The sequence below is a fragment of the Amborella trichopoda genome, chromosome 9 (assembly GCF_054954075.1).
Source record: "Amborella trichopoda isolate Santa Cruz 75 chromosome 9, AtrichopodaSantaCruz75HAP2 v2.0, whole genome shotgun sequence".
NCBI classification, from domain to species: Eukaryota; Viridiplantae; Streptophyta; class Magnoliopsida; order Amborellales; family Amborellaceae; genus Amborella; species Amborella trichopoda.
In genome coordinates this window covers 53,508,747-53,523,288 of record NC_142344.1, presented here as the reverse complement: position 1 = coordinate 53,523,288, position 14,542 = coordinate 53,508,747, and the positions used below count along the sequence as shown (strand labels likewise).

The window sequence follows — 14,542 nt, the reverse complement described above, 5'->3', positions numbered from 1 at the left end:
ATAGATTTAAGTCATAAAAATAGTGCATCTTGTAACATATTGTTTAGACTATCTATTTTCGAGATTTTTCAATACTTATAGATCTGCATGATATGCATATTTTTTGGAGTTTCGAATTTCGTAATTAGAGGTAAATATATATTTTTTAGCCATCATAAGAGTTTTTGGCACCAGAATGACCTTTTTAGGTGAATTTTTTATGCGCATTTTACTTCTGTTTTTTAATAGCTCATTGGAGATAGGGTTCCCTACTAAAACTCAATACATCATGTTGTGACGAACCACCCTGACCAACTAGGCTTGAGCCCATTCCTATATGCAGTACAAGGGTGACCGTACTCATTATAATTTATTTTGAATGCGCATTGACAGTGTACTGAGCCAAAGAAGTTATGGCTATTGACATTCGGTTCATCGAAAATCTCTCTAGAAAGCAATTTATGCCAACCAAACCAATTTCTTACATTTGGTTTGTGGGAAATCTCCCTCCCAGAAATCTCAACAAGGGCACGTCATTAAACAAAAAACGAAAAATTGTTTCTATTTACCACCAAGCTATTTTTTATTAACAAAATGACACTGAGCTCGTATTAAGAAGTGTTTTCCTCGACTTGCTGCATCAAAAACTAAATCGCACGAGGTAGAGGTATAAAGTCGATATCTCTAAAATTTCCTTCCTAATAAAGATTTCCAGTGAACCAAACAACCCCAAAATAATCAATCCACTTTAGCCTTAAGACCATGAAAATGGACACTCAAGAAAAGTGCACGAAATTCAATTTGAGCCAGCGTTTTAAAAAACGTCGAGTCGAACCGGACTCGTCCGGTTCGACTCGGAATTCGCGAAAAGGGACCGAATCGGTTGAAAAATCGGAAATAGTCCGGTTCTAGAGAGAACCGGACGATTCCGCACAGTGACTCGCTGATTCACTGTACGAAATTGGCGAGTCCGGACAGTGAATCGGTGAGTCCGTACGGTTTTTTTTTTTTTTTTTTTTGTTGTAATCCATGATAGATTTTTTTGTAATATTTGATCGATTTTTTTGCAATCCATGATCGAATTGTTTTTGTTTTTTTGTAATCCATGATCGAATTTTTTGGTTTTTTGTAACCCATAATAGAATTTTTTGTAATCCATGATCGAAATGTTTGTTTTCTTTTCTTGTAATCCATGATCGCTTATTTTGTTTTTTTTTTTTTTTTTGTAACCCATGATAGAATTTTTTGTAATCCATGATCGAATGTTTTGTAATACATGATCGAAATGTTTGTTTTTTTTTTGTAATCCATGATCGAAATGTTTTTTTTTTTTTCGTAATCCATGATTGAATTTTTTGTTTTTTGCTTTTTTTGTAACCCATGATAGAGTTTTTTGTAATCCATGATTGAATTTTTTGTAATCCATGATCGAACTGTTTTTTTCTTTTTTTGTAATCCACGATTGAATTTTTTGTTTTTTTTGTAATCCATGATCGAATTTTATATAATCCATGATCGAATTTTATGTAATCCATGATCGAATTTTATGTAATCCATGATTGAATTTTATGTAATCCATGATTGAATTTTTTGAAAATTTGTGATTTTTTTTTTTTAATCCATGATCGAATTTTTTTTTGTAATCCATGATAGAATTTTTTGAAAATTTGTGATTTTTTTTTTAATCCATGATCGATTTTTTTAAAAATTTGTTATTTTTTTTTTTTAATCCATATTATTCAAAGAGAAAATGTGAGAGATGATGATTCTGAGGCCACCCTATCCCAGCCATATTATTCACATATCGAGTCCCAACAGCAACAGTGTAGGGATGACTACGAAATACTGTAAATTAAATGCTGAATGGCGGTTCATGCAGGGAAAGAACATATCAATATTCGCATATTCATTCAAAAACATGAAAATTCTTAATGGAGTACCCTCATTTTTTATTGAATTCCTGAAAAAAAATATTTATAATGAATTTTAATAATTTTTTCGAATTTTTTTTAAGCTTTATTGTGACCGATTCACCCGATTCCCGATCCGAATCGTCGATTCGCCGATCCAGATCGATTTTTTGGAAGCCCGATCCGGATCACCGATCCGTTTTTTAAACCATTGATTTGAGCATATTGAGGCCTTTCAATACCTATATCAAGATATAAGGTACTATATTCCAATAGTTGTACGATGGTATGAACGAGATGGGTTGATAGTACTTGTAGGACTTGTACTGTATACGCTAGTTTGCCTTTTTGTTTGTTGGAGTAAAGACCATGGCTCTTCATCTAAAACCAATGTTTTTGACTGACCAACGAGTTGTTGATATATACGGGAATCGGTGGGACCGAACCGGTTATTCAGATCCCTTTAAAAACCAAGGGTTAAAAATTATTTGGGACTTGTTCGAGTCAATTCAGCTTTGTACCGACACGTCCGAAGCAAACCTTAGGACTTGCCTTGAATCTCATGCGTCTATAAAAAATGAGCCCTCCTGTTGTAAAAAATAATGAGAGCAACTGAACCTGCCCAAATCGGACCGGGTGACTTGGGCTAGGGATCCTGGCTAGTCTAAGTTTCTAAACACAAAACAAACACAAGAAAAGACAAGGAAGAAAAAATGAATAAATACATGGGAAGACCAAAAACTCCTTAAATTTTAGTCAATTCATACAATGAAATAATTTTGTAAGCACTCACATGAAACCATACTTAAATAAGTGACCAATAGCCCTTCTTTATGGAGACAATCGACATATGGGGGTTCCCATCTTCTAGTCCTTGGATAACAAGCAACTGAAATTTTTGTGGTCCAAAATCCAAAATTTGCAAAACTTTCTTCAAATAAGCAATTCTTTACCCATGGTATTGAGAAAATACACACCCATTGCACGATTCACAACACCCCCCTTCTTTCCATGCGACATCTAACTCATACTCTGCGTGTGTTTCATCAAAGTCTTGTTCCCTCAAAAGATGACCAAAAGGAATACGTGACGAAGGCCTTGCACATATACAATATAGGGGCAAAGAGCCTACTTTTACCTTTCATAACATATCCAAAAATTTTATGATCCTGCGTAGGCATATCTCTTAGTTCACTCTTGTGGTCTTACCCAATTGGGCTGGCCCTATAAAACTAAGGCATGGGCCACTAAATATTGCCTGAAGGTCGGGCTAGGGCCAGCCTGGTTTGGCCCGAGAACCAAATAGTATTCGGGTCCAGGTTTTGGACCTAGACCCGACCTTTCGGGTCCAAAATTTGAACCCATATCTGGACTAGAGGTCGGGTACCCATTGGGTCCCGGGTCTGGTCGAGTCTACAACCACCCTATTACTATGAGCTTCTTCTTTTTTTTGCCCCTTTTTTTTACCATTGTAATTCGCATACCCATATTATTGACAACATTTAACATTTACATTATTGCGCAACATTATGAATATGCACATATACCTATACTCATTATTGATTTACATCATAACTGGAAATTCTAAAAAAAACAAATGTATCGGCAACATTTATGAATACCCACATATAATACCTATATTATTCGGGTCGATTGGCTAGACCCGGACCTGGACTTTTGGGTCCAAAATTTGGACCTATACGTGGACTCAAGGTCAGGTCTACCCGTCGAGTCTCAAATCTGATCGGATCCATTGCCACCCATACAATCCTTTCTGGCCCTTTATATTTTTGTTTTGGTTTTTTATTTATATGCCAACTCTCAGGGGTACATGGCTAGATTGGGCAGACCTAGCCCCAGCCAGGCCCATTGCAAGCCCTAACTTTCATAAAATTCAATATCAAATATGAGTGTTTAGAGATTTTAAATTTATTTTCGGGAGAACAGTGGTATGGCGTTTCTGAAATCCTGATACAATTTTTTTTTGGAAAGTCCTCCCTAAAGTTGTTCCTTTGCCCGAGGGACGAAGCGTACAGTATGGTCCTCAGCGCAGTTTTCTTATATTGGAAGCAATCTCGCATAGGTTTTCGGTCCATACTGTATTCGACAAAAATCCCTAGCCTGACACTATGGGCAAAATGGGGGCAGTTTGGGCATTCTATATATTGCATGCTAAACATAGGGATTCGATTTAGATCTCTAATTAGTCAAAGGGACGTACACCATTATCGATAATAAGATGTTATTTATAAGATAAGAATGGAGTTGAAGGTGACTTTAAGCTAGGTGGTCTTTCTTGAAGAGACCATGGGATCTTTGGTCCAAAATCTTTCTTTTTGACCACATCAAACATCCGGCTTTTTCTTAACCCTAGTCAATATTAATTATTGGGTGCGTTTTCGTAGGGCCGCAGCTTTAGATATTTGGCAAATCCCCACCTCTAAGAACTATAGAAGAGTCTATTTCCCTCCTTAGCAAGGTTTAAACAATATATTAGAGACTCAAATCACCAATTCGAAAAATTGGTCTAGATCGACGATTCGGCAGAGTAAATTTACCAATTAAAAATAAAAAATAAAATATAAGGTGGAACGTGGTTGGTGGGTACCGTGATAGACGCCGTTGGCTATGTTTGAGAATCAGTCGGTTCCCAATTATCCTAATATGTGGTGGGAACCAAACTAGTTCCACCAACGCTCGGTCCAAATTGAGTGATTCTAATCCCTATGGACATTTTTTAAAATCCTATTTCTGAGCAAGGAATTTGATGTAAACTTGTGAACACTTGAAATGGATAAATCTATAATGTGTTGCATTTATTAGATTTATGATTGTTGAGGTCCATATCAAATACAAAAACTGATGTTTACATAGAGCTAGGAGGTTCAGCATCATAAAGTCGTGGCCCTACCAAATACTTCCCCTTATTAATGACTTTGTTTATTCACTATAAGGAAAATGGTTTGAAAAGGCTGCATCACTACCAAAATAAATAAAGCCTCATCTCATAACTCATCGAAAATTACAATTCAAGCATTGGAAAACCTTTACATCTATCATCTCAACTTAATCGTTATGGTTGTCAAAACAAATAAAAGTTAAAACTCTAAAAATAATGTCTATTATAACAAATTGTCTACATCGTCTATTTTGCTCCAAAAATAAATGTTCAAAGATCTGCAAGATAACTACATTTTTTTAGTTTCAAATTTCATTGTCGGTGTTGGAAATTGATTTTAGAGCCATCGTGAAAATTTATATTGCCGAAAGTGCTTTCGAGACAAAGATTTGAGGTGAGCTTCATTTTGTTTTCACAAAACCTATGCCTTGTAGAAACCTCATCCAAGTTTAAAATCTTTACTCTAATTTAGTCTTATTGCTTATCATTAATGGTTTTTTATATATTTGTGTAACTTCGAATTGATAAAATATTTTGAGGCTTCTTAGCCTGCACCACCCAAGCAGGCCTTTTTCCCAACCTTCACAAACACGACGCAATAAAAAAACAATATTTCAATATTTTTAATCTCATTAAATAATAAGCCCGTGCTGCTGATTCTCATGCATTGACTGCACGAGTGGGACACACGTGACCTGCTATAGCCGGTCGTTCTGCAACGTAAGACGAATTGCATCTAAATACAAAAACGAATTTGGGCCGTAGGATTACCGAGATAGATCACAGCTGGCTATATGAAAATATAACGGTGTGGGGGCAATAAAACGGTGCTACAAAGAATAACGGGTGTTTCATTAAAAAATGGTATGCACAGAGTGGGCTAACGGCCCTCTTTCCCGGTTCGAATTTTTCAACAATTGCTATGGCCATAACTCTCATAGTACTGAAAAGAATGGACATTCAGAAATGGATATTCTTAGTATAGTAATATATTCTTTAAAAGGATATGGATTCTATGCGCGATCCCGCGGAAAAGTTATGGGCCAAAGGGTGCAGATTGAACTATCGGATGGCTAGGAGTCAATGATAATGGTTGACATGTTTTGTCATTATTTGTGTAGCTATAGTTTGTTATTTTTTAGAATGCCCAAAAAAATTTTAAGCTTATTGGATTTATTAAAAGAAAAAAATACTCAAAATAAAAGCACTATTCGGCCATTATGGTGATCCATATCTACTAGATTTAGTTCGGGTCATCTAAGCCTATTCTCGGGCCAACACACAATCTTGTGTTTCTTGTGTTAAATATTTCTTATGATTGTTATTACTCCAGTATTTTGTACATTTCTACTTCCCCATCTTTACTCTATTGAATCACATTTCATGGTTATGTATTAAAAAAAATTATATAAGGTTCCAACCTTATAATACAGAAGTAAGGTTCAAAAGTTCTCTAGAAGAGAGTTTTACGATGCTAAAATACTATTAAATTTGATCATCTTGGGCTCAAGATGTATGAATACGATAAAAATTAATAATTTTAATACTATAAATATATATTTTAATAAATCATTTTCACTGTCTATTTTCAAGTGTTTATAAATATGCTTGGTCTGTACTTTTATTCATTTTTTAAATCTTATAACTTGATATCAAAATATATATGTTTAAGCTATCCTAAGGTTTTCGACACTAAAACCGCATTGTTTTTCTTTACTTGAAACTCAGGACACCAGGTAATTTTATATGGCACCAAATCGTATGAAGAGAGCTCCGGTATGAATTCTACATAACAGCCAATCCAGTTACAGGGAACGCAGCAGTTCACGTTATGTACGTTAAATGAATTTTTCTGAACCTTGTCGTCGGTGAAACGTTAACGCGGTGCCCATCGTACGGTTGCCAGAGTGCCACGTGGTGGTCTAGGGGGTAGAGGGGGCCCTGTGGTTGCCTCACTTAACACATACACCAGACAGGAGCCGGGCGGCGCGGCTCCGCGCCGTTTCCGATACATCGGCTCAGTTTAAAAGTGAGGAGAGAGAGAAAAGCATAGCAAATGTTTCCCTTTTTTTAATTTATTTCTTTATTTTTTCCCTGTAGCGTAAAAATAGAAATAAAAAATTAATAAAATCGTGATACTTAAATAGTGAAAAGGAACAGTGGCTTCTCCCTCTCTCTCACGTTACGGCCCTTTTCAAATCAGCGGCGCGCGGGGCCCGCTCGGCTTGCGTCATCGCGGCGCGTCCGTTACTTCGTGCAGTGGGCCTGCCACGTGGGAAATTTCTACTGGCTACAATGGACACGAATCGGAATTTAGTGGGTCTTGTGAGGTTGGCCCCTCTAAATTTTTTCACTATCACCATTTTCTCCATATTTACAATTTCTAGCTGTCCAACAAAAAGTTTAGAGCGGCCTTTCAAAACTTGGATCCAAACCGGTTAAGAGGTTTTGCTTATATATTGGTGTTAGGTCAGCGATTTGAATTGAGTCTGGATTGGTGTGAATTAAATAAAAATAAAAATAAAAATAAAAAATTATAAAGTAGGATTGGTATAGACCTAAAAAAATAGTAGATAAGTTTTTTTTTTAAAATATACTTAAGATGGTTTTAGAAAAGTTTATTTAGAACCCATAACATCTTAGAACTGATTTGGTGCTAACATATTCTTATTTGCTAAGTTTTAAAATACTGATCCAAAGATTTTTAACTATTGTAATTTTACTAGATAAGAAAAAGCTAGAGAAAAATATTTGCTTTGAGATGTGAATATGTTTTGAGAATAAGGTCTATTTTGCTATTATTTTCATTCAATGTCAATTCCATTGGAGATGAAGCCTAAATTATGTCCAAGGTATTTAAGAAAAAAAAGAAATATATCAAGTAACAATGAAAGTTGACCCATTTAGCATTCTACCCAGTCTACAACTATTCCAAGTCAAATTAAATTAAAAGATATAAGGTGTTAAATTGTTCATCTACCATGGGTAATTTGATAAATTTCTCTTTAAAAAATTGCCAGAGTGACTCAGACTTAAACTAATTTACATGGCTGTCAAATCTAGATCAATAAACCTCACAAAATTGTCTTGAACACCCCATTTTTTAAAAAATTTGGATCTTGTTATTTGGAATTTCCTACCGTTCACTGGAGTTAAGACCCACCTAAGCTGGATCGGGGATATCAAACTCCTACTGATTATGACTATTCAAACACTGGTTTTGATAATGTACCTAATAATAAATCTTTGAATAATAATACAAATGAAGGCGTACGATGTACACTTTAATGTGCATGGATAAAGTTTTCTCCACCGAATAATCTCGCTTATAGATGGTGGAGATGAACTGCTCGGTTGCTTGAGAGGGGTTCATTGTAGAGGAAGGGATACTTTAGGCGCACAAAAATATAATTATCTTTTATTATGGTGTTAAGGAGTATATATTAGTAATTGTATATGATAAGACAATTCACGTTTAATACAAGGGGGCCATGATTAGCTTTAACCATCAAAGGTGAAATCTGTATGCCATACAATTGAAAAAATTATATTTTTGACTTTATCCCGAATCAAAGACACATCCCTACAAGCTTAATTTTACATCCTACGATCTTTCTCATACCAAAAATAAATAGTGATGGTGTATACGTTTCCTATTAATTAGAAAGAAAAGGGCTCCAAAAGACATGTCATGTGATCTTTTGGTTGCAGCCAAGGTTTTAAAAGTCCGCAAAATAGACTGAAACCGGTTTGTTCGGATCGAGAATTGTCTAAATCAGTCTAGTTCTACTTAAATATCGGGAGTCAGCCAGTTCTGCCATAACACATTTGATTCCACTTTATTTTTTAACATTTTTTATGTTTTTTGTTCTCAGATCACTTGGTCAAATTGCCCCATTTTTTGATGGGCCGATCCGGGTCACCGAACCTTTCGAAACCCTGGTTCCTGCGTTTTTGAGAAGTGTGATATCACATCGTAATCAAGATTCCTAGACGTTTTGTTAATACAAATGGTTGACTCAAGGTCAGGCAAAATGGTGGCGCAAGTTACTTTAAATATTTTGAGGATATATGCCAAAATATTGCGCCGAAATTTCGTTATTTCAGCGGAAATTCGTTGAGAAGAGATTAATTACGGTAATTACCACTTTACAGTAAAACAATAGAATCAAAATAGTGAACTCAGTGAAATTTGGCCTAAATCCTCCCTATATTTGGATAATGGAACCCTCGTGTAAGTTGCCCAAGATCAATTTCAATCAACCTCGCCGAAATTTAAAGAGCGAAATTTCGACCGAAATATTTGAATAACTCGATTGGATGTGGGGCCACCCATGAAGATACACGCTCGTGTGTAAGGGCAAGCGTTTGGAGAGGAAGTAGTGGGAGAGGACCACGCGTGAAGGTGCCGCACGTGTGGAGAGGCGGCGGTTGGGATTGGTACCTGGTTAGAGAGAGAGTCTAATTTCTATAGAGAAAGAGAGAGGGGGGGGGGGGGGTTAACTTGTTAGAGAGAGAGAGAGGGGGTTAACTTGTTAGAGAGAGAGAGAGAGGGAGGGAGGGGGTCACATGTTTTGCTTCACGCAAGCTGCTGCGAGGGGTGGTGGTTTGGCGTGGCTTTAAAGATCTCGAAAAGTAGGGCAACCAAAAAAATAAAAGGCCCACACGACCCACACCAGTCTTTTCTCTCTCTAAAACATCTTCACAGAGACGAGAGAGAGAGAGAGAAAGGAGGAGGTTTACATCACCACCCCCGCCGTTTTTAGAGAGAGAAACGGCGGTTTACATCACCACCCCCGCCATTTCTCGAGGTGGGAGAGAGATTTACCATACAACGTCCCCTGCCTCCTACAGAGACGGAAAGAGTGATAAAACACGCCCCCTGCAGTTTAGAGTGAGAGAGAGAGTTTAGAGAGAGAGAGCTTTACGACACGGCTTCGCCGTTTCAATGGGTGGACGTTTGTGGCAGGGGTGAAAAAAAGCTGCAGGGTGAGAGACGACTCAGGAGCAACGAACCCCATGAGAGAAAACATGGCACAATTCCAATCCGCCATGGGCAACAGAAACGCCCAAAACCCAAACCCCATCTCTCCAAACGCCACAACTTTCTCTCTCTAAATTTGAGTCACCAAAAACCACACACCCCAAATCCCATCCTGTAAAAACCAGCAGTCTATCTCTGCAAGCTTCAACTTCAAAAGAGCCGAAAAACCCAAAACGCATCTCTCTAAACACCATTAACACACGGCCCACTAATCCCATGAGAGAGAAAGGACCATAATTCAAGCAAACGCACAAAACCCATTACTTTCTCTCTCCAGACCTCAACTACCAGAAACCCAAGCACCCCAAACTAAACACCACCGATTTCTCTTTCTAGAACCCCTGAAAATGAGCAGCGGAGGGGGAGGAGGAGGAGGAGGGGGCAACGGGCCGTGCGGCGCTTGCAAGTTTTTGAGGCGGAAGTGCGTGAGCGGGTGCGTATTTGCGCCTTACTTTGACTCAGAGCAAGGAGCCGCGCACTTTGCAGCGGTGCACAAAGTGTTTGGTGCCAGCAACGTGTCGAAGCTTTTGCTCCACATCCCTGCGCACAAGCGCCTCGACGCGGTCGTCACCGTGTGCTACGAGGCTCAGGCCAGGCTCAGGGATCCCGTCTATGGTTGCGTCGCCCATATCTTTGCCCTTCAACAACAGGTGTTCTCTCTGTTCCCCTCTCTCTGTCTTACGGTGATCATCAGTCGTTTTCTCTCTCTTACAGTGATCATGGGTGGTTTTCTCTCTCTTCCTCTCTCTCTTCCGGTGATTATTGGAGACTCTGCTTTTATTGACTCTCTCTCGGTTACTGTATCTCTCACCTTCCATAATAGCGACTGGTGATTCTCCATATCTCGTGCAATTCTCTCTCTCCCCCTCTCTCTCTCCTGTTCATTAGTTGACTCTATCTCCAAGCATCCACCATAGCCAGTGTTAGTTCTTATTATCTCAAGCAATTCTCTCTCTCTATTTCTCTTTTTCTCTCTATCTCTCACGCTCTCTCTCTCTTCCTCTTCTTATTACTACTATCTTAAGCAATTCTCTCTCTCTTCCTCTCCTTATTACAACTATGTTAAGCAACTCTCTCTCTCTCTGCCCTTGTTATCTCAAGCAATTCTCTCTCTCTTCCTCTTATTATTATTATTATCTCAGGCATTTCTTAGTCTCTTCTTGTGACTCCAGCAACTCTCTCTTTCTTCTTGTTATCTCAAGCATCTCTTTCTCTTCCTGTTAAGCACTGTGTCTCTTCTTGTTATCACAAGCAATTCTTTCTCTCTTCCAGTTATATTTTGATCTCAAGCATTTCTTACTCTTCTTTCTCAAGTCACGATAGCAACAGTCTTCACAAGAGCAACAGGCGGTCTATTTGTCTCTCTAGAGTATAGACGGTACTGTTGGGGCTTCTTATCTTATGTAATGTTTTCCGAGTCATTTCATTGATATTGAGTTGTTCCTATCAATCATCGTGAATAATTACCACTACTGTTGTTGACCTCCAAAGCTTCCTTTCCGTGATTGTCTACTCCACCCTTTTTTATATTCTCTTCTTCATTAATTACCATCAACTTTTTCACCCTCTCTCATCCACTATCACTCACTTCTCTCTCTAGAAAGCACTTTCTCTCTCTAGAAACCAACAACTATTGTAGTAGAGTCGATGCGTCCTCCCTTTTCTTCTTTCACAGATGGTTCTTTACTTTTTTTTCTTCACTGATTCAGTAGCGTTATGGTCGTTTTCTTGAAATCAGGTCTGGGGTTTTGCTATTTCCCGAAATCTCTCTCTCTGTCCTCTGTCTTTTTTAAATGAAGAATGATTCAGAATAAAAGGAATTACGGTCGTTTTCTGGAATTCTGGTGTCGATTTTTGCTCTCTCCCCATATTCTCTCTCCTCGTACTGTAGTCGTTTTCAGAACTCAGGTGTTGAATTCTGCTCATCTCTCCTCTCCCTCTCTCTAAGTTAGAGAGAGGACTTAGAGAGCGAAAGGAAAGAGAAGAAATGAACCGAGCTGGAAACAGAGAAGAACAAAAAAATGTTTAACTCCTGACTTAGAGAGAGAGAGTCACCATTAACATATTCATACCCACATTCTCGAATTTGTTTGTGATCGGCAGGTGATGAACCTTCAAGCGGAGCTGGCATACATGCAAGCCCACCTCTCCACCATGGAGCTCCCGCCACCCCCTCCGCCACCACCAGCTCCGTCTCAGCCATCCGCCGCCTTCATGTCCACATCGCCCGACCTCATCGCCTCCTCTTCCAACTCCAATTTCGATCTCTCCGCCCTCTTCGACCACCACTCCCACTACGTGATCGACCCCGCCTCCCGCTTTTACCGGAGCCAGCCCGACCCGGCGGTCACAGCCGGCGGTGCCGCCGGTGGCGAGCTCCACGCCCTCGCGAGAGAGCTCCTTACTAGACGACGGTCATCTCCTGGCCCCTCAACTAAGGCTCTCTCCAATTAATTCAGAAAAAAAAAGGGTTTCTCTTATATTAATTAATACATCTTTTAATCTTAAATCTTTCACTACTGAATTATCCCGCTAATCTACTTTTTTTCGTTTTTTTTTTTTTTTTTTGTACTTTTGATTGAGTGAAGTGCAAAATGATGTGTATGAATTGGACGGTCGCGATTTGGCGGTTAGTTCCTGTCCAATGGCACGCAAATCGTGTCTTTCTGTGGGGCCATTTAGGATATAATCTCAGAAAGAAGGGCGAGAAGTATTTTGTAATTCTCGGCTTATATGAAACTTTCTTTTGGACGTTTTAATGTGGTGATTGCAAAATATTTATGATTTCGTGTATGCTTAGCTTTTCATCTCGGCCGTTCCTTCTTGGCTGAGGTTATATGAAAACAAACTAAAGCCTCGCCTGGAATCCTCATCCGGAAAGGTATAAAATGTTTTTATTATGGCTTTAAAATCAATTTTCAACACAAAGCATAAAATTTGAAGTTCAAAAAATATATAGATCCGACCGATTCTGTTAACACTTATTTTTAAGGATAAAAAGATGGGTTTGATAATATGTCACAATATACACTAATTTTTTGATTTGAAAACTTAAATTTTTTCACAATCATAATGGTTACAGTTGAAATGATCACTTTGAATGTTTTATGATGCTAGAAGTACAAATTTTGGTGGTTTTGAGGTGAGGTTTTACATAATAAGGCTGGTGCCCTATGAAAACATTTCCCCTACATGAAACATCTTTTTGACGTTTTAATGCGGTGATACAAATTATGTATGAGATTGTATATACTTAACTTTTCATCTCCACCGTCACACCTAGCATTGTATGGTTAAGATAAGAAGTTTCTCATGTTCTACAGCCAACTTTCGGGAGGGGAAACATTCATCTCCACCGTTAGTTCACTAAGGCATTGATAGAATTATCACACACTACATTACTAATGAAATAAAAAAAATGGAATGGGCCTAATGCTTCGTGGTCAAGGTGGCTGATAGAAATTATCACACACTACATTACTAATGAAATAAAAAAAATGGAATGGGCCTAATGCTTCGTGGTCAAGGTGGCAGAACGTCTCAATGTGACGTCTGAAATTCTTTTTGCACCATGGGTAGGGGATCCGTTCTCTACCAAACTACCCATATTAAGAATGGGCTCAAAGCCAGGTAATCAAGATAGCAGAATAACACTAAATGACATCTTGAGTTCCGTTCTTATTATAGATAGGGCATTTTTTTCTTTTCCACCTGAAATACTAAAAAAAACTCTTTTTAAGAATGGGCTCGAGGCGGATTTGCATTTATATCATAGTTAAGGGATCTCTTTCCCTACGGAACTACTAAAAAGATTATAAACTTCATCACATAACTACCCAAAAAAAAGTTACTAACAAAACGTGTGGTATACTTTCCTTCGAAGAATACCCATTCCATTGTGGCCCTTCTTTTTGACATTTCTATCTATTTATTTATTTTTATCTTTTTCAAACATCCTCCAGTTATACTGTACAGTAGCATATACAACTGCATACCATACTACAGTAAACTTAGTATACTATTCTTGATTGGAAAATGCCAGAGAAATGGTGCATACCTTGGTTAATTGTTCTTATACAACATATCATATGTGCATATGTATGTGTGCATTGAGAGAGAGATATCGTGTTGGGAGAGAGACAATGATGGCTGAGGGTTCGAAGAAGCAAGAACTTGGGAGCATTAAAGTTTTTGAAATTGGAGTCATCATTGTATTATCAAAGCTGTTTTTCAACTAATTGAGGTAAACTACACAATCTTGATCCATCATTCACTCTATTAAAAGCTATACCCTCAATAAGACCATAAGTCCCCATATATTTTGACTAAGTAACAAGTTGATAATTATTTGTCATCGCTAAAAGTACAAAACCTCTCTTATTCCATCTCTTTTTTTCCCAGTTCCATATGGACTAGTTAACCACATTGAACTATAAAAATGTTAACATGATTTTTATGAAAAGAATGACTCTAATGAGAATTACCCTTCATGATAAGAAAGGCAATAGGAAAACACAATGAATAATCTCTCTTTATCTCACTTTGACAATCTCTCTCTCTCCCTCTCTCTCTCTAGAGAGACATCACCTAATACTACTAGTGAGATTACATTAATACAATATTATTTGGTATTATATTGCTTGACCACCATGTAACATGGCCCTTGAAAACAGGAGAACACGTCATGAATAGTCTAGTTTTCACTTTTTG

At 37.9% G+C, this 14,542-nt stretch overlaps 1 protein-coding gene across 1 annotated transcript; it reads left to right on the top strand.

Annotated features, from left to right (window-relative positions):
- Window positions 1–8,240: 8,240 nt before the first annotated feature.
- Window positions 8,241–12,588, top strand: LOC18441516 (LOB domain-containing protein 18). Its single transcript, XM_006851753.3, has 2 exons — window positions 8,241–10,482; window positions 11,936–12,588. The coding sequence occupies exons 1-2, from the start codon at window positions 10,180–10,182 to the stop codon at window positions 12,284–12,286; spliced, it is 654 nt and encodes a 217-aa protein (XP_006851815.1). The 5' UTR covers window positions 8,241–10,179; the 3' UTR covers window positions 12,287–12,588.
- Window positions 12,589–14,542: the final 1,954 nt, after the last annotated feature.

Coding starts and splice junctions, on each gene's coding strand:
- LOC18441516 (XM_006851753.3), top strand. CDS start 10,180: ATGAGCAGCGGAGGGGGAGGAGGAGGAGGAGGGGGCAACGGGCCGTGC. Junction 10,483..11,935: donor TCTTTGCCCTTCAACAACAG/GTGTTCTCTCTG, acceptor TGTGATCGGCAG/GTGATGAACCTTCAAGCGGA.